The 21,746-nt window shown below is 43.9% G+C and overlaps 1 protein-coding gene across 1 annotated transcript; it reads left to right on the forward strand.

The window, feature by feature from the left end:
* Window positions 1-15,127: 15,127 nt before the first annotated feature.
* LOC130076590 (uncharacterized) lies at window positions 15,128-16,901 on the forward strand. The gene is made up of 3 exons (XM_056241730.1): window positions 15,128-15,930; window positions 16,032-16,131; window positions 16,581-16,901. Exons 1-3 carry the CDS (start codon window positions 15,635-15,637, stop codon window positions 16,899-16,901), a joined length of 717 nt encoding a protein of 238 aa, XP_056097705.1. The 5' UTR covers window positions 15,128-15,634.
* The last annotated feature ends 4,845 nt before the right edge of the window (window positions 16,902-21,746 follow it).

The following is a 21,746-nucleotide window of genomic DNA, read 5'->3' on the forward strand; positions in this document are numbered from 1 at the left end:
TTTGTCCAGACGCCAGTGCGGAGAGCCGGAGAAACCAGAGAATGATCTTTAATAGTTGTTTATACATTATGATACATCACTTAAAAGAATACTAAGATCTACATGAGTACATGACATTTAAATGCACGCATGTTTAAATCCGGTGAATGAAATACACTTTCATTAAATACACTCTGTCCATGAAGAGTAAATGGACTCTTACTCATGGTGCGTGAACATACGCATGTCTTTTTTCCCGACCCATTATGCTTACTGTAAATATTAAAATATGTAAATATAACTACATTTAAAAAATAAACTATAGCACAGAAATATATTAAAGGGCATATTGCAGGTTAGAGGACCCAACGAGTCAATGTATAGAAAAACAATGTAGTAATTAGATTTTCGTTAAAATATACTTATAAATACGTTACATTGGCTTCTGGAGTCGTTTTTGTGAGAGAATTTTACTTCCGCATCTGAAAATGGGCGTGACGGGCGTGACGTAACGGGCGGGAGAGCGGTCGATTCAAACCATTCAAACAACAGGAAAACAATGGATCGCAATGACATTTCGGACTTACTCGTATGACAGACCACAGACGACAGCCTTACAATTATGAGCCTGCTATGCTGCCGAGAGAGCAGGGACAGGCCAGGATTAATGTTAGACAGAACAACGGTCAGAGGAGACACACATTATTGCAAAAGTATTATTATAAAAAAACTTGTGTGGAGTGAGTGTACGCAGCCGCAGTTTATTGCATCACTTAATCGCGCATATTTTTGATTAGCCTAGCTGTCAGATACTGAGTAAACGTTAAAAGAACAGGCCTATTCAATCTTCCCTGGATGTTTTTTTAACGAAGAAATTAAATAATAGCAATCAGGACAGGAGAATGGAAGCAGCAATAAAAAATGAGGACTGTAGTGCTGTTGGCAAAACATTATTGCAATAAAAACTGCACTGCAACAAAAAGGTAAGGCATATGTGTTTTTATATTTAATGCTGTTCACTGTGAGTTTTAATTAATAGTGTAATAGTTAATAGTGCATCGTTCATTCTGTTTGGTAAAATGTGAGGTGTATATCGATTATTACCATCGTATATCAGTTAATAGCAAAGCTATTATTGGTCATCTAGGAGTATTGGAATTTACCAATAACAGAATAAACTATATTGATCAGGCGCGTACGTCATGCTCATTAGCCTAATATCCGTCCAGACACGTTACGTGATATAACTTAGCGGTTTCTCATCGAGAGACAGATAGATATTTTTATTCCTGATATACACGTTTTTGTTCCTCAGATCTGGTGTACGCTACACACGATCGCGTTTTTCGAAGCCGATGCGGAAGAGAAATCCTGTCTCTACAGCTGCACAAACCGCACACAGGCACGAAAGATATACAGCACCGTCCCTTGTTAGGAAACCTGTGGACTCGATGTCCTGACAGGCCGGAGTTTTTGCAACCTCCACAAACACAATAATTTACCATGATGACGATGATAAATTAAAATACAAAAACTACCGAAAACACTGATTCACGACCGCTCTTACTGACTTTTTTTTTAAATTCGATGCCACAAGAACATGTACATATTCACAATATCACATTAACATTAGCTGCCAGGAAATAAAAAATACAAAAAAAGTTTGGAATAAAATCCAGTGCTTTCAAAGCATTACATGTTTTCATTGCTTTTTTGTTTTTGTTTGTTCCAAAAGATGTACATATAATGTGAAGTCATTTATAAAACGTGAAAAAAATAAAAATTAAAAATTCTTTTTATGTATATGGTATTTTCCTAATAAAACAAATAACTGTATAATATGTTGTTCTTTACATTCCAAATTGTCATTCTGAGTATAAAGCACATTTACCCGCTTGTACTGAATACAAACCTATCTGCGCTGCTGATGCTCCCTCCCTCTGGTGACGTAAAATGACGCGATGTTGAAAAAAAAAACGGTTTTTACGAGCAGTCAAAGAAACGCTCACTTTATCTACTAAATTTGTGCCCTTATGTCGTTTTAAAACATTTTAAATCCTCCATTACCTTTTCATATGGTATTTTCATACAAGGTTATATATTCATTTAGATATTTTTTTTACCTGCAATATGCTCTTTAAACAAAAATTAAATATCCATTTAAAGAATCCTAAAAGACTTCAATCTTTTGATTTCTGATCTGCTGCAAATCAGCTGCAAGAAGTTACTTTACGTGATGTCAGAGTGTCAGAATTATAGCCTAGTAGAAAAGTAGAAAATAACAGATGGCTGAATATCATGAAACAAAGGTAATAATGACTCACTGTCATCCAGATCACAACTGGAGGGATCTGGCACAGGCGGCAGCTCAGGATCGACAGGATCTGCATGCTGTGTTTTCTTAATCTTGGATGGACCTGGCACACACAGATCTTCACAGACCTGGCCTGGCAGGCACATCATCATCTCATGATCCACAGGATTTGTGTCCGGCGTTTGCTCAATCTCGGAGGGACCTGCCATAAAAGAGGATGTGTTTTTATCTCAGAATATCTTAAAGAATAGTGGAGTATTGCAATACGTCATCATCACATCATCATCATCACATCATCATCATCACTCATCACTCATCTTAAAATGGTATGATTTTCAGCAGTTTTGAAAGGATGACAACAAAGCTTGTCTCTTATTTAATAAAAATGTACAAAAAGCAGGGACTGATTAAAGCACGGGCATCCCGTTTAATATTTTATAAAACAGTTTAATATTTTAATCATCATTAAAACGTCTCTGGTTACTTGCGTAACCTATGTTCTCTGAATAGGGAACGAGACGCTGCGGAAAGCGCAGTGGGATATTCTCTGAATGTGCCGATTGTCTGAAGCCTTATAGAATCACGCCAATTCATTGGCTGATGGCGTCCGCGCGATATGGCTCCGCCCCGACGCTCTTACGTCACACCATTACATATTCGCGCGCGCGCCATCTGCTCCTCAGATTTCTCTGCCGAAAAGAAACTGTCAGCAGCGCGAGGAGCTTGGCCGCTAACGCAGCGTCTCGTTCCCTATTCAGAGAACATAGGTTACGCAAGTAACCAGAGACGTTCTCTTTCATAGGTTCACTCAACGCTGCGGAAAGCGCAGTGGGAACGGACTACCAAACTCGCCAAGCTAGAGCGCTTTTATAACTGGTAGATAAAAGAGACAACGACCGAAATGAGTTCAAACAGAAAGAACCTGGGAACCCGGGGTCATGTCAAGATCCAAGCTATAGAACCTTACAAAAGTGTGCGGAGAGGACCAGCCTGCCGCAACACAAATATCCTCCAAAAGTGCTCCTCTGAAAAGAGCTTGAGAAGATGCTACACTTCTGGTGGAATGTGCTTTAATGCTAAGAGGTGAAGGCAAGCCACGCACCCCGTAAGCCAACGAGATAGCCTCTGTGACCCAGTGAGAAATCCTCTGCTGTGATGCAGCAAGCCCACGTCGGCTAGCACCGAAGCAAACCAGAAGCTGGTTAGATTTCCTCCAACCGCCTGAGCGGTCTACATATATCTTAAGAGAACGAACTGGGCAGAGCAAGTTAAGCTTCCTATCTTCCTCAGACGAAAATGGAGGAGGGTGGAAAGCGTTAAGGTTAACTACCTGTGAGCGGAAAGTTGAGGAAAGAACCTTGGGGACATACCCTGGTCTCGGCCTCAAGGAAACTTTGACCAGGCCAGGGGCAAAGTCCAAGCAAGACTCGCTAACAGAAAGAGCTTGTAAGTCTCCCACCCGCTTTAATGAGGACAAAGCTAACAAAAGAGAAACCTTGAGAGTCAGAATCCTCTCCGGAGCTGACTCCAAGGGCTCAAAGGGGGCTTTCGTCAAACCCTCTAAGACAACAGAAAGATCCCATGGGGGAACTCTAGGGGAGCGAGCCGGTTTCAGGCGCTTCACCCCACGCATGAAGGCAGAAACTAACCTTAATTTGCCCAGGGGAATCTCATCCGATTCCCTATGCGCTGCAATAGCCGCGACATAAACTCTGAGAGTGGTAGCGGCTGCTCCAGCAGCAAACTTCTCCTGCAGGAATTCCAGTACTGAACCAGCAGGGCAGTTAACTGGGCTCCTATCATGTGCTAAGCACCAAGTCTCAAACACCCTCCATTTGGAAGAATATAATCTCCTTGTAGAAGGGGCTCTAGCACTCGCAATGGTCTCCTGAACGTTAGTTGGGAGACCAGAGCTTAATGCCGACGGCCTCTGATCGGCCAAACATACAGCTTCCACATGTCTGGGCGAGGATGCCATATCCTGCCCTGTAGCTGGGACAGAAGATCTTCCCTGACCGGGATCCTCCAGGGGGAAGATTCCAGTAGAGGAATTAGCTCCGAAAACCATGGCTGAGATGGCCAGAACGGAGCTACCAGGAGGAGGCGGACTCCGCTCTCTCTCACTCTGGCCAAGACCGCCTGGATCAGTTTGATGGGCGGGAAGGCATAGAGTTTCTGCGTTGGCCAAGGGTGAGCGAACGCATCTATCCCCAATGGGGCCGGGGGACTCAGGGAGAACCAAAGCGGGCATTGGGATGACTCTTGAGATGCAAAGAGGTCCACCTCCGCCTCTCCAAAAACCTCCCAGATCAGGGCCATCGTCTGGCGGTTCAACATCCATTCCCCCGATCTCGGTTTCTGTCTCGACAGAAAATCTGCCGCGAGGTTCAGAACCCCTGGGACATAAACCGCTCTTAGAGATAGGAATCTGCTCTGAGACCACAGGAGAAGGTGACGCGCATGCCTGTCTAGGGTGCGCGACCGAGAACCTCCCTGCCGGTTCACATGAGACACCACTGCCATGTTGTCTGTTCTGACAATGACATGGTGACCCTCCAGAAGAGGGAGGAAATGATGCAGAGCCAGAAAAACGGCTCTTAACTCCAGGCAATTTATGTGCCAAGAGAGAGCCTCTCCGGTCCAGACCCCACACGCTGGTCTGCCCTCGAAAACCGCTCCCCAGCCGGTGAGAGAGGCATCCATCGTAATCATCTGGCGACGAGATACCGCACCCATGCTGACCCCTTTCCGAAGAAAAAGAGGGTCCCGCCAAACTGACAGGGCTCGAAAGCAACTGCGCGATACCTTCAGTAAGCGAAGGGTTGACCCGGAGGGTCGAACCCCTGAGAGTTTCACCCACCACATGAAGGGTCTCATGTGGAGTAGGCCCAGCGGTAGCACGGAGGAGGCCGCGGCCATAAGGCCCAGCATCCTGCGGCAGGTGCCCACAGACACATGATGGCCTAGCAAAAAACGAGCCAAGCATGTCATCAGGCTGGAAATCCGTGCAGGGGCCAAGCGGGCCTGCATGAGAACGGAATCCATGTGCACCCCCAAGAAAACGGTGCTTTGAGCCGGAGCAAGAACACTCTTCTCCGAGTTCAACCTCAAACCGAGAGACTGGATATGACTCAGAACGATGTCTCTGTGGTGGGCCACTAGGTTCCTGGACTGGGCTAAAATGAGCCAATCGTCTAGGTAATTTAGAACACGGATGCCCTGGAGCCGCAATGGGGCCAGAGCTGCATCCATGCACTTTGTAAATGTCCTCGGGGCCAGAGATAGGCCGAAGGGAAGGACCCTGTACTGGAACGCCCTTCCTCCAACGGTGAACCTGAGGAACTGCCTGTGTCGCTGTACAACCTGGATGTGAAAATAAGCATCCTTTAGGTCTATCGTCACGAACCAATCCCCTGGCCGAATCTGAGATATGATAGCTTTCAGCGTCAATATTTTGAATTTCCCTTTGTAAAGGGCGAAGTTCAGTCGGCGGAGGTCCAGTATGGGACGCAAACCGCCGCCCTTCTTCGGGACCAGGAAGTAACGGCTGTAAAAGCCCCGCTCGGTTTCCCCTGGAATAATCTCCTCTATTGCTCCTTTGAGAAGGAGGGAAGAGATTTCCTGCTGAAGTACAGAAGCCTGAGTGGCGCTGTCTACTACAGTAGGAAACACCCCGTTGAAACAGGGGGGATTGCGGCAAAACTGAAGAGTGTAGCCGAGCCGAATTGTGCGAAGAACCCAAGACGATACCCCTGGTAAGCGCTCCCACTCTGGAAGGAAATGTGATAGAGGAGGAGGGATGTTGTAATGCAGACGACATACCTGAGTGAGGGTGCCGTGCTGACGCTCCTGGAGTAAAGAGGTTGACTGTCCAGGAGGGCCATCGGCGTCCTGGCACGTGATGGGAGGCATCAATGCTGGGGTCATGGTGACCAGATCCGCCTGCTCCGGAGGAAAACGGAAAGTGCCTCCGAGGATGCGGCCGGTAGTTATAGAGAGTGTGGGGGGTGAGGGGAGAAAGCAGAAAGCGTCTCCTTCCTCCCGCACCAGACTGAGTAGAGAAGGTGAAATATGACCTGCACTTTGAGACACTCAGAGTGGCGAAGGTGACAGGGCAAGGAAAGGAGAGCTGGGAGGTGGGCAGAAACGCTTGTGCGGTCTGACCCAACCTTGAGGAAGCAGAGGAGCTCTCCTTTTTCTGACCGGAAGGTCAGGAACGGCTCTGGGCCGCCGGAGCATTCGGTTTGTAGGACCGCCTCAACTGGAGGCGCTTGTGAGGCCGTTGACGGGGAAACGGGCGACCGCGGGCTCCCCAAACCGTGGTAGGTGGGAGATGCCCTGGTTCGCTTCTTCTGGAAGAGAAATCCGGTCTATGAGAGGGACGTTCTCTGGGTCGCACCGGGGCGGGAGCAGAAGGTTCCCTAGCCCTCCTGGGCATGAACTGTCTGAACGCGGCCGATTGGGATTTGGAGGAGCGGAATTTCTCAACCACTGTGTTGACCGCCTCACCAAACAACCCCGTTTGAGAAATGGGGGCGTCCAAGAGGAAAACCTTCTCTTTGTCACGGATCTCCGTGAGATTAAGCCACAAGTGGCGCTCCACCGCAACAGAACCAGCCATAGAGCGACCTATAGCGCGTGCGGTATGCTTGGTGGCTCTTAAGGCTAAATCCGTAGCCTTACGAAGCTCCTTGACCACTTCAGGAGTCACGCCGTCGCCCTCGTCCATTTCCTTCAGGACGTCCGCCTGGTAGGCCTGGAGAATGGCCATAGTGTGCAGGGTCATGCCTGCCTGCCCAGCCGCCATGAATTAGGAATTAAGAATTAGGGCCACTGAGAAGCCTTTCGTCGAGTTTCGACGACTGAGACTCACGTGGCTCGTCGGGCCAATCAATAGTGAGCTTCTCCGTAGCGCGCGAAAGCACGTCAACGAGCTCCGCATAGGCCGCAGTAGGCCGCGCTTCCTGGCCGCTCGGCGGGATAACCTCGTCGGCGAGAGTAGGCCCGAAATCCTCGGAGTCGGAAGCCTCGGTAAAAAGTATATCCTCCAGCCCGAAAGAAACCGCGTCGCGTGCTCCCGGGCTGGGGCGCAAATAATCGTGTGAAAATTCGACTGGCATGCCTCGCGCGTGCCGAGGGGAGGGAGGGAGGGAGAGAAAGAGCGGGGCTCGTCTGCTCGAACTCCACATCCTCAAGCTCTACATCCAAACCCCATGTCGCGGATCCTCAAGAGGCCTCGGGAGCGCGACAGGGGGAGACGAATGATTCCCTCTCAAAGACCGCGAGCCGCGATTTGAGGGTTTTGAGCAACAAATTTTCACAGAATTTGCATTTAGACGATCCTATAACTGCCTCACGTGCATGTGAAAAACCCAAACACTTAACGCACTTACTGTGTGGGTCGTCGTTAGCGATGTAACGAGCACATGGCGGAGTACAGCGTCTGTAATCCATGGCAACTTCACCGTAAGGAGAAACAGAGTTCCGCTTGAACAGTCGCAGAAGCGCCGAGAATAATCCAGATGTATTTGTAGCTCAGAAAAATCACGAGCGAAGGGCAACGTGACCGCTTCGCTCTGAAGGTAGAGAAATCTGAGGAGCAGATGGCGCGTGCGCGAATATGTAATGATGCGACATAAGAGCGTCGGGGCGGAGCCATATCGCGCGGACGCCATCAGCCAATGAATTGGCGTGATTCTATAAGGCTTCAGACAATCGGCACATTCAGAGAATATCCCACTGCGCTTTCCGCAGCGTTGAGTGAACCTATGAAAGAGAACTGTATTTGAATGCAAGGATTTGAAAAACTCACGGCAAATACTGTCCAGTTTTTTTTTTTTTTTTATTACGCAAATGAGAGGTTTTACAACCATTCTATGAATGTTCTTCTGAAGGGAACTGACTGCCTTGAGAAAAGTTTTGATGGCATTTTCTCTTCATCTTCCCTCCGTGTAACGTGTAGTCAATGTCATCAAAACGAGTTTTACCCAATAATAGTGACGATATTCAGCAGACACTCCTAGTGTTTGCTGGGTAGCAAAGCCAGGATTGAACACAAAATCATACATAAACCTCTAAAAAAACGACACAATAATGAGTGTGATGTGAACGAGTGCAAACTCTATGACTGAAATGAGTAAAGCGTGATCGCAAATCAATCGCCCTCTGCCTTATCCAGAAATCAGAGCTTTGTCAATAATAGCCTATCAAATAAATACTTGAAAATACTACATCCTGCACATTTTCAACAATTCGTTTGTCAAGAGCCTAATCTCAACTATAAGCTACTGAATCATACAAATTCACACTACTTGAATTGTCTATTTGAATGTTTTAAACCTTGCACTATACAGTATGATAGTATATGTTTGATGTCACAGTCTCTCCCAGAGCTGGCAAACGTTACGGCCTATTCATTTATATTCATTTGTTGTTTTATTTAACATGTAGTAGGCTATTATTGTTTTAAGTGGAAGATATTTTAATATATTTTGTTTTGTTATTAGGAGGGGTTTTTTTTCTTAGTTTTTGTTATTTCACACCATAAGACACATTTACGATACAGATCAGTAAAAATGTAAAGGTGCCCTAGAATGGTCTCCACTTTGGCCGGAGTTTTTAGAAATAATCGTTTTCTGTGATAAAAACGGGGTTTTCGTGTAAATGAGAGGCCAAACCGCAGGGAAATATCTGCGTTCTCTTACGAGAGGTTCTCTCGTATTGCGTAAGCTAGCTTACGCTACGGGAAAGATTCATCTTTTCTGAGAAATTGAAGCCAAAAATTATCCTATAATTTTGTATCTATTCACAATGCAGTTCAGCTGCAGCAGAGCATGAGCAGGCTAGCTAGCAGCTCATTGGCTCGCTCACAGGGAACTGCTTAAGCCTATGAGGAGACACGAATGAACTCTCTGCCAATGAGAGTCTGACCTGCTCTCATTGCGTCAGAGCCCGCCGAAACGGGCGTGGCCAGAGAGTATAAATTCGCCTCTCAGGCTGTAAATTCTGATTTTTCATATCTTCAGCGAGGCTACACGCATCTGCTGATCCTGAGAGAAGCCGCCGTCGTGGAAAAGGCACCTTCTAGCGAGCATCTGGGAGTCTGAGGAAGCCGGCTGTCTTCGCCACCTTCAGCCGTCCTGCAAGCTAGCGCCATCTGACGGATTCATATCCTTTACCAAAAAAGCTTCTTGTATTGTGTGTGTGTATCTAAAAGAGCAGCGAGCGTATTTTTTAAGATGCCTCGCACACCTGCGGCTCATACCGCGTCCCTCTCAGCGCCAGAGCCCGCCTTCTTCTGCGCTCTCTGCCTGGGACTGGGACACGCAGAGTTTTCTCTCGCCAACGGCGGATGTTTCCTCTGCGATTGGGCTTCTGTTGTTGACCCTGCGGGCTCGACTCGAAGCGTTACGCCGCCTCCCCCTCTCACCGCCTACGAGCGCTGAATGGGGGACGAGCCGCTTACAGCTGTGCCAACCGCGGCTAGCTTTCTTTACTTTACAAGAGAGCTAGCCCGGCCCCATGCATACACCGGCAAGTGGGTTTATAGTGCGTTAGTTCCGTCGAGGCCGAACTAGTCGCTGCTATCACACCCTCTTATCTGCTCGCGCTATTAAGCCTGTGTCTTCCCCCTAGCTCAGTGGTGGAACACAAAGCTTTTCGCGCCAGAGACCCGTGTTCGATTCCGGCTCTCGCAGATAATTTTTTAAGCAGCTCTGAGCTCTCGGCTAGCTTTCTTACGTTACAGAAAGCGGCCGCGCTCTCCCGCCTGCATATAACGCCGCTACATAAAGGGTTTATAGTGTATCAGTTCCGCTGAGGCCGAACCTGTTTCTGCTATCACGCCCTCTTATCTGCTCGCGCTGTTATGTTTGTGTCTTTACCCCTGGCTCAGTGGTGGAACACAAAGCTTTTCGCGCCAGAGATCCGTGTTCGATTCCGGCTCTCGCAGATAATCTTTATGCAGCTCTGAGCTCGCGCCCAGCTCTCTTACGTGACAGAAAGCGGCCGCGCTCTCCCGCGCTCATGAGAAACGTTCTCATTTCCGAGCATAAAGCTGGACAAATGGGTTATAGTGTGTTAGTTCCGCTGAGGCCGAACCTGTTACTGCTATCACGCCCTCTTATCTGCTCGCGCTACTGTGCTTGTGTCATTACCCCTGTGGCTCAGTGGTGTATCACAAAGCTTTTCGCGCCAGAGACCCGCGTTCGATTCCGGCTCTCGCAGATAATTTTTATGCCGTCACAAGTCCAGCCTCTGTAGGCTAAAAATAGTCTCGTGCCCGCTTGCAGCGCTCACGTTTCTAACACGCACTTGCACGCGACGCGCGTCACAAGTGCAGCCGATTTCAGGCTATATATATATCCCGCTGCAGGCCGCTCACGTGACCAGCCTCAGCTGAGAAAAGGACGGCTATTTCTCACCATGGCTAAACCGCCATCAAGGTTTCGCCCTCTGTCAGTCCCCGTTCACACGGCTACTGCAGCAGTGTACACCGCCATCAACAAGCCGGTCTCTTTTCCCGCTTGCATGTGCACAAACGCCGTTTTCACCGCGTCCCAGTGAAATCCAAAAAAAAAAAAAAAAAAAAAAAAGTGCATAAAAGCCTCTTGGGTAGAAAATTAGCCCACAACACTGTGTTCACTCATACACAAAACACTGCATGTGCACAAACACCGTTTTCACGGCGACCCAGAGATATCTCAAAAAGAGCATAAAAACCTATTGTGTAGATAATGTGCCCACAACACTGTGTTCACTCATACACAAAAGCTTTTCAGTTCCCGTTTGTCTCACAGAGCCCACTCTCATAAAGCGGTTCCAACCCGCTCGAGTTTCAGAGTGCATAAGCGCGCACACGGGCTCCCACCTCTGCTCACTCTGTTACACGGCCCTTAAACTCCTCTCTGAGTGTAAGTCCCGCTGTCATAAACACTATGAGCGCGCCCGCGCGGCCCGCTGTGTGCAGCAACGGGGACCATGTAGCCATTCACCCCTTAGCGTTACGCTTCAAGCGTGGGAAGCTATTCCGGGAATTTCCCAGTGGGTGCTAAACACAATAAGGCTAGGCTATCGCTTACAGTTCCACCGCCGCCCTCCAGGTTTCCGAACGCGGCTAGAAACTATTGTGAACCCAGAAGCAGTGACTCTGCTCCGTTCAGAGATAGCAAAACTATTGTGCAAAAGGGCTATAGAGAGAGTTCCTCTATCTATGAGCGAGTCGGGGTTTTACGTCCGTTATTTTCTGGTTCCAAAGAAAGACGGCGGCCTCAGACCAATCTTAGACCTCAGATTTCTGAACAAAGTTCTCATGAAGAGACCGTTCAAAATGCTCACTATCAGAAAACTCCTCGCGCATGTGCGCCAGGGGGACTGGTTCATTTCACTAGATCTGAAAGATGCCTACTTTCAGATTCAGATAAATCCCCTTCACAGGCCATTCGTACGTTTCGCCTTCGAAGGCCAGGTTTATCAATACACCGTCCTCCCGTTCGGCCTATCCCTAGCACCCCGCACGTTTACGAGGTGCATGGATGCGACGCTCGCCCCCCTGCGGAGTCAGGGGCTGCGAATACTGAACTATTTGGACGACTGGCTGATTTTGGCACAATCACAGAGGGAGCTACTGTCTCATCGTACAGTTCTCCTCGACCATCTGAAAAGTTTGGGCCTCTCTGTCAACTGGACAAAGAGCGCACTTCAACCCAGTCAGACTATCTCCTTCTTGGGTATAGAGCTAGACTCGGTCTCAATGACGGCTTGTCTGTCTACACAGCGCGCGCGCCGTGTGCAGCGTCTCGCCGCATCTTTTCAGATGAACAGACTCACACCTCTGAAAACTTTTCATAACTACATAAACATAACTACACGTAGCTAAAAGTTAAAATAACAATTATACATGCCACTGTAGACATGTACAAATGTATCTGAATGCATTTTTAGGAAATGTTCTGTGTTACATATTTTTACCGATTTATGACGTCTGGCCGCAACTATTTTTGGCCAGGGACACGACGTTGCCGTCGGACCAATGTTTGCTGGGGTTAGACTTATTTTTATTGCGCTGATAGTGGGATCTTTATTTGTAAAGGACAGCACATCAGAACAGAGCAGCCAAACAAACTCCCTCGTCTGAAAAGTGGGACGGGAGCAGCAGCTCATTAGCATTTAAAGGGAAACACTAAAATGGTGCGTTTTTGCACAAGCCAAAATTTGGCAATTTTAAAATGCTATAAAAAATTATCTGTGGGGTATTTTGAGCTAAGACTTCCCATACACACTCTGGGGACATCAAATAATTGTTTCACATCTTGTGAAAAGGGGCATAATAGGTAGCCTGGTCCCACCAGACTCTCGTACATTTCATTTCATTTGTACATAGAGTCTGGCACCGCTCCATTGACAATCGTTAACTTCCTTGTAGGCGGGTACTCTATTGAAGTCTAAAACTATGGATCTACTCAGAGTCACTCTGGATCTGCCATAACCAATCACTAACGTTTGGTCGTGACGTATGTCATCCGAACATCATGGCCATCAACAAAACTAAGCAAAGACTGTTCTTGCTCCGGCTTTAACTTCTTGATATTCGGCAGCGTTGCCACAACGGACCGAATGACTTCGCTCGCATCTTTCTCCGCTGCCATTACTGAACTACAACTCAAAATAACCCACAACGTCATCGTTCTCAGCCACTCCCTCTGTTTGCTGATTGGCCCGGTAAAAAATTAATCGGAGAAAACCAAAGTCTACAGCAGAATCCCAGACGTAGTACTGAAGGAAAATGAAAATTGAGCGGAAGTACGTAGGAGGGCGGAGTTAGGCTACACAATAGGTCCCCTGTAAGACTAACACCAGAAACATCAGGCTGAAGTGGCCATGAAGTGGTAATAACTGGAGACTCACTGTCTGTCGGCTCTACGCTGGATGTGTGTGGATGAACCTGTGATGACTCCTGCTCAGACACAAAGGGACACACTTTGGTTTTGAGGGTTTGGAAGGGACGTTTCACAGCCGTCAATCCTCTCCTGAAGATGCTCCTCCCTTTCGCCTGTTTTTCTGCAAACAACAAATATTGATTAGAAACATTGTTTTATTAGCACAGATTACAGCTGAATGATTCTCTTGCAAAAAATTGGCGAACTTGACCTTTAAAAATAAGACAGCATAATTTTGTCCATTTAACTGAACATGACTTTAAAGTCCTGACTTGTAGCTATTGCCATATGGACAATTCTTTGTTGTGTCACAGTTTGAGTCACAGTTACTTCTGGCAGATTAAAGGATATTTTGCGATTGTAACCTTGAACATGCATTTTCTGTAAAGCTGCTTTGAAACGATATGTATTGTGAAAAGCACTAGATCTATGAGTAAAACTGAATACATGTTATTTTTTTGTTCCAACCATGATTCAACTATAGTTATAGGCTATTGCAGTAAACCTAAAAGCAGTGGCGGCTTGTCCATAGGGGGCGCTGGGGCGCCGCCCCCATCAACATTTCAGAAATTAACATGTGTAAAAACATTATATATATAAAAATAGTTTACTCATGTGTCGGCTCGTAGTAAGAGCCTCAGAATTTAATAAAAACTGTGTTTAATTGATTAAATATTTACTATGTTTTTCAATACGTTTCATGGGCGAGGGATGCCGGACACATGGGTGTCTATGTGAGAACACAAATTCTCGGGCAGCATGTGACCTGAAGCTGGTCTCTGATTGGTTTCTTAAAGATCCTCCTCGGGGCGCAAGTCGTTGCGTCCCTGGCCAATCATAATTGGATACATGTTATTTTATCCAATCTGATTGGTTCTCGTCACCTGTCATTCAACCATGGGCGTAGATTACGCGGGGGACGCCCACTTTTTATAAAATGTAAATTCGTCCCCCGCACTTTTTCATAGGGCAAGTGTGTATACAACAAGCTGAGGTTTTCGCGGGTGTGTGTAGCCTACATCGAGATTTAAAATCCAAAGAGTCAAGGATAGTCTATCTACATACGTGACTTTCACGTTTCCATGGTAATCATTCACTCGTGCATTAGCCTACGACACGCCCATGCTCGCGCGCCGAATCCATCAGTATCAGTTCAAAACGGCAAAAACTCTTCACTCGTTTTTCACGAAAAAGTCAAGCACTGTAAGTTGTCATGTGGTATCCGAATTGTGTTGCACAATGATGAATAACTCTGCCTATTTCTCTTGTTGAATTAAGAAGTTTTGTTGTAAATTGAAAATATTCACTACCCGCAAAAATGTGCACTATTTTCAATCTTTTTATATTCGTAATGTCTTTTATGTTCACAGATATGTTATCAAAGCCCTTCAAATTAGAATAAACATGGTGATTGTTAATGCTGAATTTGTATTTTCCTGCAATAACAGCCACGATCTGCTTGAATCAGGCAGCGTTGTAACATTTACATGATGTTTACCATAATTCGGTAACACTTTACATTTAGATAAAAAAGTTATAGACAAACTTTAAGTTCTCTTGAAAAAGCCTAATAGAAAGTTTTAAGTAGTTTTAAAAGCTTGAAGCTACTAGGCTGATCACTTTTTATTACGCAATGGCAGCAGTTAATCCAAATTCTGTTATTTATTTACAAAAAACCCTTTCTCAAGACTTTCGCTTGAAGAAAAAAATAAAGATTAAGGATCTCGGACCGGAACAACCAGATTTACACATCCAGCAGCAGGCAAGTGACAGAGGACGAAGCTACAAACGGAGCTTTACCCGTGCTTGTTACGAGAAACGGAGCTGGGAACATCTATTTAAGGGAACATCTAAAACAGAACAAGCTTCTGGACTGTATGTTATCTGTTACAAGAGAAGAAATAATCAAAGAAGTCCAGACAAGTAGTTTTTTTATCAATCCAGGCAGATGAAACCACAGATATTGCCACACTGGCCCAGCTTGTGCTTGTTTTGCGCTACATCGACGACAAAAATAACGTGCAGGAAAGATTTTTTGAGTTCATCCCTCTGCAGTCAGCTACAGCTGAGTCCATTGCTACTGCACTAAAAGAGCGTCTTGCTTCTATCCTCCCCGAGGATCAGAAAAGTAAGCTCATCTGCCAGGCATATGATGGAGCCAGCGTGATGAGGGGTGCCACTGCAGGTGTACAGAGAAAAGTACAAGATGTGTATCCAAATGCCCACTATATCCACTGCTACGCTCATCAGCTCAACCTGATTATGCAGCAGGCCACGTCTCACATATCCAAGACGAGAATTTTTTTTTCTAACATTGGTGGATTTGCCAGCTTTTTTTCTAAGTCACCCAAGCGGACATGTTTTCTGGATAAAGTGGTTGCCCATAGACTGCCAAGATCCAGCAATGTCAGATGGAACTTTCATAGCCGTGCCATTAATACAGTTTGAGCACAGAGAGGATCTCATTCACTGTTTTGAGAGCATACAAGACTCCGGTGACTTTGACCCCAATACTGTCAGAGAAGCAGGTGCCCTGGCCATGCTACTGGAGGATGATGATTTTAAGTTCTTTCTGGAACTTTATCACCACATCATGCCACATGTAGACTTCCTCTATGCCAAGCTCCAGAAGAAGAACATTGATTCGGTCCATATCAAAGTGAGCATCCAACAGTTCCAACAGGAAATACAAAAGATCAGGTAACTGTATTCCTGTAATATGATTATTATTTGGTTTCTCTTTCATTATTAACTCTCTCTCTTTTGCCAATATTATAATAAATTAGCTTTGTCCTTTGCAGAAACTCTCTCCACTCCATTGGTGAACATAACAGTGGTTCTCAGCCAACAAAGAGACGCCGGGTGCTCAGTCCGGAAGAACGTGAAAGGATTGCAGCAGAGGTGAGTTTGTTATAGAAATCAGTCAAAATACTATTTTACGATATTGTTGTGCTGCAGAAATGTCCTGCCTGCATATCATATTCTACAGACTCAAGAAAACTATTTTAGTTTGGTATAAATCCTTACAAAAATCATCATTTTAATATTATACAACAGCATCCCAAAAATTATAAATTGGCAACATAAATATAAATGATCAAATTAGGGATGCAAGTTATCGATTAATTCATTAATCTTTAGTTGATTGACCTTATCGATCGATTAACGATTAACTGATAAGTGGCTGTTTTCCTGAGAATGTAAATTTCTCACGGTATCAATCTTCTAAATATCTTCCTTTCTGTTTAGCAGAAGAAATTAATTCATACAGGTTTGAAAAAAACATGAGGGTGAGTATATGATGCCTGGCTACTACCTTACATTTATATATTGTTTAATTATCTCTATAGGTCTGTGACACAATCCTGGGACACACTAGGGAGCGTTTCTCCTTCACAGACCACCTTGTCTGTGCCACCTTGTTGCAGGGGGACAGGTTTGACGAGTACAAGGATACCTTTCCTGCCGATGCATTGAGCAGCACCATCAGAGCGTACCCGATGCTCAATGGAAGCAAGCTCAAGACAGAGCTCAGTCTTATCTACAGCAAGCAAGAGTTCTGTGCCTGCCGTGGTGCTGTGGACCTATTCCAGCTGTTTATGGAGAATAATCTCGAAGAAGTCTTTTCCGAAACCGTGACTCTCCTAAAAGTTATCAAACCACACCCATGACCACGACTGAAGCTGAGAGGTGCTTTTCAACCTTGAAAAGAATTAAAACCTTTCTCAGAAACACCATGACCCAGGAGAGGCTGAATGCACTGGCATTGCTGTCCATGGAAAAGAGACTTGTCACAGCGATGACTGACTTTAATCAGAGAGTAGGCTAATTGAGAAATTTGCTGGCCAGAAAGAGAGAAGAGCTAAATTTATGTTCAAGTAGGAAAGATGCTTTTTGGTCCTGATTTGTTGATCTGAAATGTATATAAAGAAGAGCATTGTTTTATGTTCAAGTAGGAAACATGCTTTTTGTTGCTGCTTTGTTGGTCTGAAATGTACAGACCCTTTCGTCGGAGATAACGAGAATTCACTTAAAGGGATAGTTCACTTTGAAATAATTTTTGATATGTTTTAGCTTACCTCCAGTGCATCCAAGATGTAGGTGTCTTTGTTTCCACAGTATCTTCAATTTTGATAATTTTAGGTAAAACCGTTGTTGTCTGTCAGTCATACAATGGAGGTGAAGGGGGTCCTCCTCAAAGAGCAGTCCAAATTAAACATTATTTAATGACTCGTAAATGTAAGTACACATTGATGCCCTAAGACACGAAACGAGTGGTTTTTGTGAGAAAACGAACAGTATTTATATTGTTTTTACCTCTTGTAACCACAGCCATGCCCAAGTTATCTGAGGGCGCGGACGCTTCCGTGTGTGACGTGTACGCAGACTGGTGCATAGATATATATACCCTAGATGTCGCCTTGGCTAAGGTTTCGTTCCATTGAACTGCCGTCGCCAAGGCGACGTCTAGTTTATCTATGCACCAGTCTGCGTACACGTCACACACGGAAGCGTCCGCGCCCTCAGATCACTTGGACGTGGCTGTGTTTACAAGAGGTAAAAACTATATAAATACTGTTCGTTTTCTCACAAAAACCGCTCGTTTCGTGTCTTAGGGCATCAATGTGTACTTACATTTACGAGTCATTAAATAATGTTTAATTTTGACTGCTCTTTGAGGAGGACCCCCTTCACCTCCATTGTATGACTGACAGACAACAACGGTTTTACCTAAAATTATCAAAATTGAAGATACTGTGGAAACAAAGACACCTACATCTTGGATGCACTGGAGGTAAGCTAAAACATATCAAAAATTAATTTCAAAGTGAACTATCCCTTTAAGAGACCTACAGACCCTTTCCAAAAAAATAGAATATCAGGGAAAAGTTAACTGTTTCAGGAATTCAACTTCAAATGTGAAACTAATATATTATATAGGCTCATTGCTTGCAAAGTGAGAGATTTCAAGCCTTTATTTGTTATAATTTTGATGATTATGGCTTACAGCTTATGAAACCCACAAAATCTAAATGTCATAAAGCTTTCCCAGATAGCACACGTACATCGCGGAGACGTCTGTGAAAGATCGTGGCATCTGGTAAACATCGCATTCGAACGACCGTTTTTAATAGTTAATGAGCCGTCTTCCTTACCTCTATACGATGTCTATACGATGATTCTTCAACATTTGAAATTGCATGCTGCCAGATCAGATCAGCCGACACGGCCGCGATGGGTCTCGTGGCTTCCGCATTGTGCATGATCGCATTCAGTGTAAACGAAAATATATACATATCTTTTTAAATAATTATATCAAATAAATACATTGATTCCTAATTGTTCGTAGTTGATCAGCACACAATTTGACAAGCATTTAAACCCATTGTTGCATTTTTCCCTTACCAGTAGGCCTACATGTGAAAAAAAAACAGTAGTTTTACCTTCATTAAGAGATTTTGCATTGGTTAATACAGTTTCACTGATCCATTTTGTCTGACTACATCAGTGTTTCTCAACCTCTCCTGCAGGGACCCCCTGACAGGCCATGTTTCTGTTTTAACCCTGAAATGGCACACCTGATTCAAGTCATTAAAGGCTTAATGAGTAGTTGACTAATTGATTAATTGAACTATTCCTACTCTAATTACTCATTAAGCCTTTAATTACTTGAATCAGGTGTGCCATTTCAGAGTTAAAACAAAAACATGGCCTGTCAGGGGGTCCCTGCAGGAGAGGTTGAGAAACACTGGACTACATTAATATTTACTCGGGACATATTCATTTTTTTTTTTTTTTTGCTTTCAGTACAGAATAAAATATTAGCATAAATATAACACATGGATTTATTTAAAAAATGCTTTCAATGACTTAAGGGCAACTTGATCCTCTTACTGGATACAAATCAGAATATATTAATAAAAATAATGTTAAAAAAACAACACATGAACACTTTCTGGAACCCATCATGCACAACAGCCTTTAAATTTGCTAGTTTGCTTGATCCCTCCATTGAAAAAAAATACATGCAAGGAGGTTTACCTCAAATGTACAACTTGGCTGCATTTTTTGCAAGTCAACTGGAAGTCTACCTGCTGATTATAGGTGTGGTTCATAATTTCTTCTTGCATCTTGCAGAAAGCATAAATTAGACCCTTCTAGACTACCATGCTTGGCTGCTGCTTAGAATGGAAAGTGTAGAACAAGCTTGATAATTTGATTAACAATTTAATTTATTCCATGATCCACGGCTTTGTCATTCACGGACATTTCTTAATGTCTTGTTTTTTCTTTCATGTGTCAGGTGGTTCTTTGACTACGCCATGCACAGAAATAGTTTAACACACACCAAGCCATTTTCATATTTTGTTCCAAATAATGATGCTTACAAACTCCCAATGAGCAAGGCAACGGGCAATGGTAAAGAAAACCCTTGTAGATGTATAAGGAAGAAGCCTTAGGAGGAAACAATATAAAAATGTTAATTTGATTCATATTACCACAAAGATTTAATACCATTTACTTTCCAGAGAATTGATTCAACTTTAAAACCATCTTTAAATATATATTTTTTTTAAATGACAATTTAATGTAGTAACTGCTGAGAGCATAAAGGTGAATATATAGTCACAAATAAGGTCCCGTAACAACTCTGGCTTCCGCGGATGACCTGGTGCTGATCGGAGGATCTTGGAGCAATATGACCCACAACTCACTCCCGCTGGACGAGTTCTGTCAGAACACCGGCCTACACGACAGCTCCCTTCCCTAGGAAGTGTTGCAGCTACCATAATACCAGTCTCATAGATTATAATGAGCTTTAATAGAACAATCCAACACATTTGCAATGAACAGATCGTGCATGGCAGACACTGGTTATGGACTGCATATTTATTATTTTATTGCATATTTTAAAATTTAATGAAGACATTGATGGCCAGGTGGGTGTGGGAATGAAGGTGGACTAGAGGTAGATCTGTGCATCTTAGGATGAACCATCTCCAAAGCTGTTAGGTGGAGAAAAGAAATTTAAAAAAGATATTAGAGCATTCTATAAGGAAAGTTACTGTGGGTTAAAATACTTATTTCTCACAAACAATATTGGGCAGTGAACACCATGTAAAATGTAGAAACATGAACACAATACTGTCAACAACCTCCTTGAAAGATACTACACTGTCGCATTGAAATCAGATTGAACGTGCACTCAAAAAAATGAAATATGGCTGTTGTTGATCCAAATAATGTAACTGTTCAAATTAAATAATGCTTTTATGTGCATTAAAACTAAAATAGTTGTGTTGACAGAATTAGAAAAAGTAATTTCTCAAATTTACACAACTCACTTAAGTTAAATGAACGAAATGCAGTTGTGTTAAACTGCAGTACCGCACTTTGGTCAACACGCGTCGCTCATCTTTTAGCACTCGTTCTCCCATTTTGTGGGAATCAAACCATGCTCAAAAGGAGGATGCAATATCTATCTGGACAAACAGGTGAGTTATTTTACTTCACATATTTAATGAGCATATTGCAGGTAAAATTTTTTTTTTCTAAATTAATATATAACCTTGTATGAAAATACCATATGAAAAGTTAATGCAGGATTTCAAATGTTTTAAAACGACATAAGGGCACCAATTTATTTATTATTTATTTCTCGCCTTAAACTTCATTGAGAATTTTTTCTTGAAAACTGTGAATGCTAGATGAAGCAAATGACAAATGAAGCAAATGACATCATTAAGAACAAAGTTTGGAGTTTGTAATGGGAATTAGAAATAGCTTGCCAAAGCGAACATTTCGGAAAAATTCACTCTGGCTGGTAAACACTTTCAAACTATTGGTCCATGGCAATTACGTAACAGGTTGGTGTGATATGTGGCTCCGCCTTCTTTGACAGGGGAATCTTCTCTGGTTCATTTCTTCTGTTTAGTCGAGGTCAGATACTAGTAAAAAATGAACACACTGGAGAGATGTAGAAATTGAAGTTGCACTTCTAAGTAAAAGTGACACTGACACTATTTTTTGTGTTTAACACGGTAAAGCTGCTTACTTAAAAGCAATATTGTATAAAATGCTATATAAATAAACGTGACATGACTTGACTGGTGCAAACCTGCTTGCCAAACTGGTGCAAACATATCCTCGTCGCTGTGATCAGATGCTTTCTTACCTGCTGTTTTCACACCACTGTCATTTTTGTTGTGTTTTTGTTATTTAGAGGAAAGCGTGTAGCACATATTTACATAAAAATACCTCTGCCTCGATTGTACCTGTACATCAATGCGGGGTGCAGATTGGTGTATGGGGACAGAAGCCAGTGAAATGGCAGCATTCTGTGCAAAAAGATGGTAGAGACATCTGATTATTACCTAAAACGTAATACCTGCTCTCTTTGAATGCATTATTCACATGACTATCTTTTGTTACTTTGTTTTCTTTTGTATGATACTTAATTACAGGTAATCTTTGTGGAAATGAAGATTTCACCTTGTGACAAGCCATATTTGGTC

Source organism: Rhinichthys klamathensis, unplaced genomic scaffold (genome assembly GCF_029890125.1).
Source record: "Rhinichthys klamathensis goyatoka isolate OS25496 unplaced genomic scaffold, OSU_Roscu_1.1 h1tg000665l_1, whole genome shotgun sequence".
Taxonomy (NCBI): domain Eukaryota; kingdom Metazoa; phylum Chordata; class Actinopteri; order Cypriniformes; family Leuciscidae; genus Rhinichthys; species Rhinichthys klamathensis.

Excerpts from the sequence above, each read along its gene's own strand:
- LOC130076590 (XM_056241730.1), top strand. The coding sequence starts at position 15,635 with ATGTCAGATGGAACTTTCATAGCCGTGCCATTAATACAGTTTGAGCAC. Across the intron at positions 15,931-16,031 it reads CAGGAAATACAAAAGATCAG|AAACTCTCTCCACTCCATTG; the intron begins GTAACTGTATTC and ends TGTCCTTTGCAG. Across the intron at positions 16,132-16,580 it reads GTGAAAGGATTGCAGCAGAG|GTCTGTGACACAATCCTGGG; the intron begins GTGAGTTTGTTA and ends TTATCTCTATAG.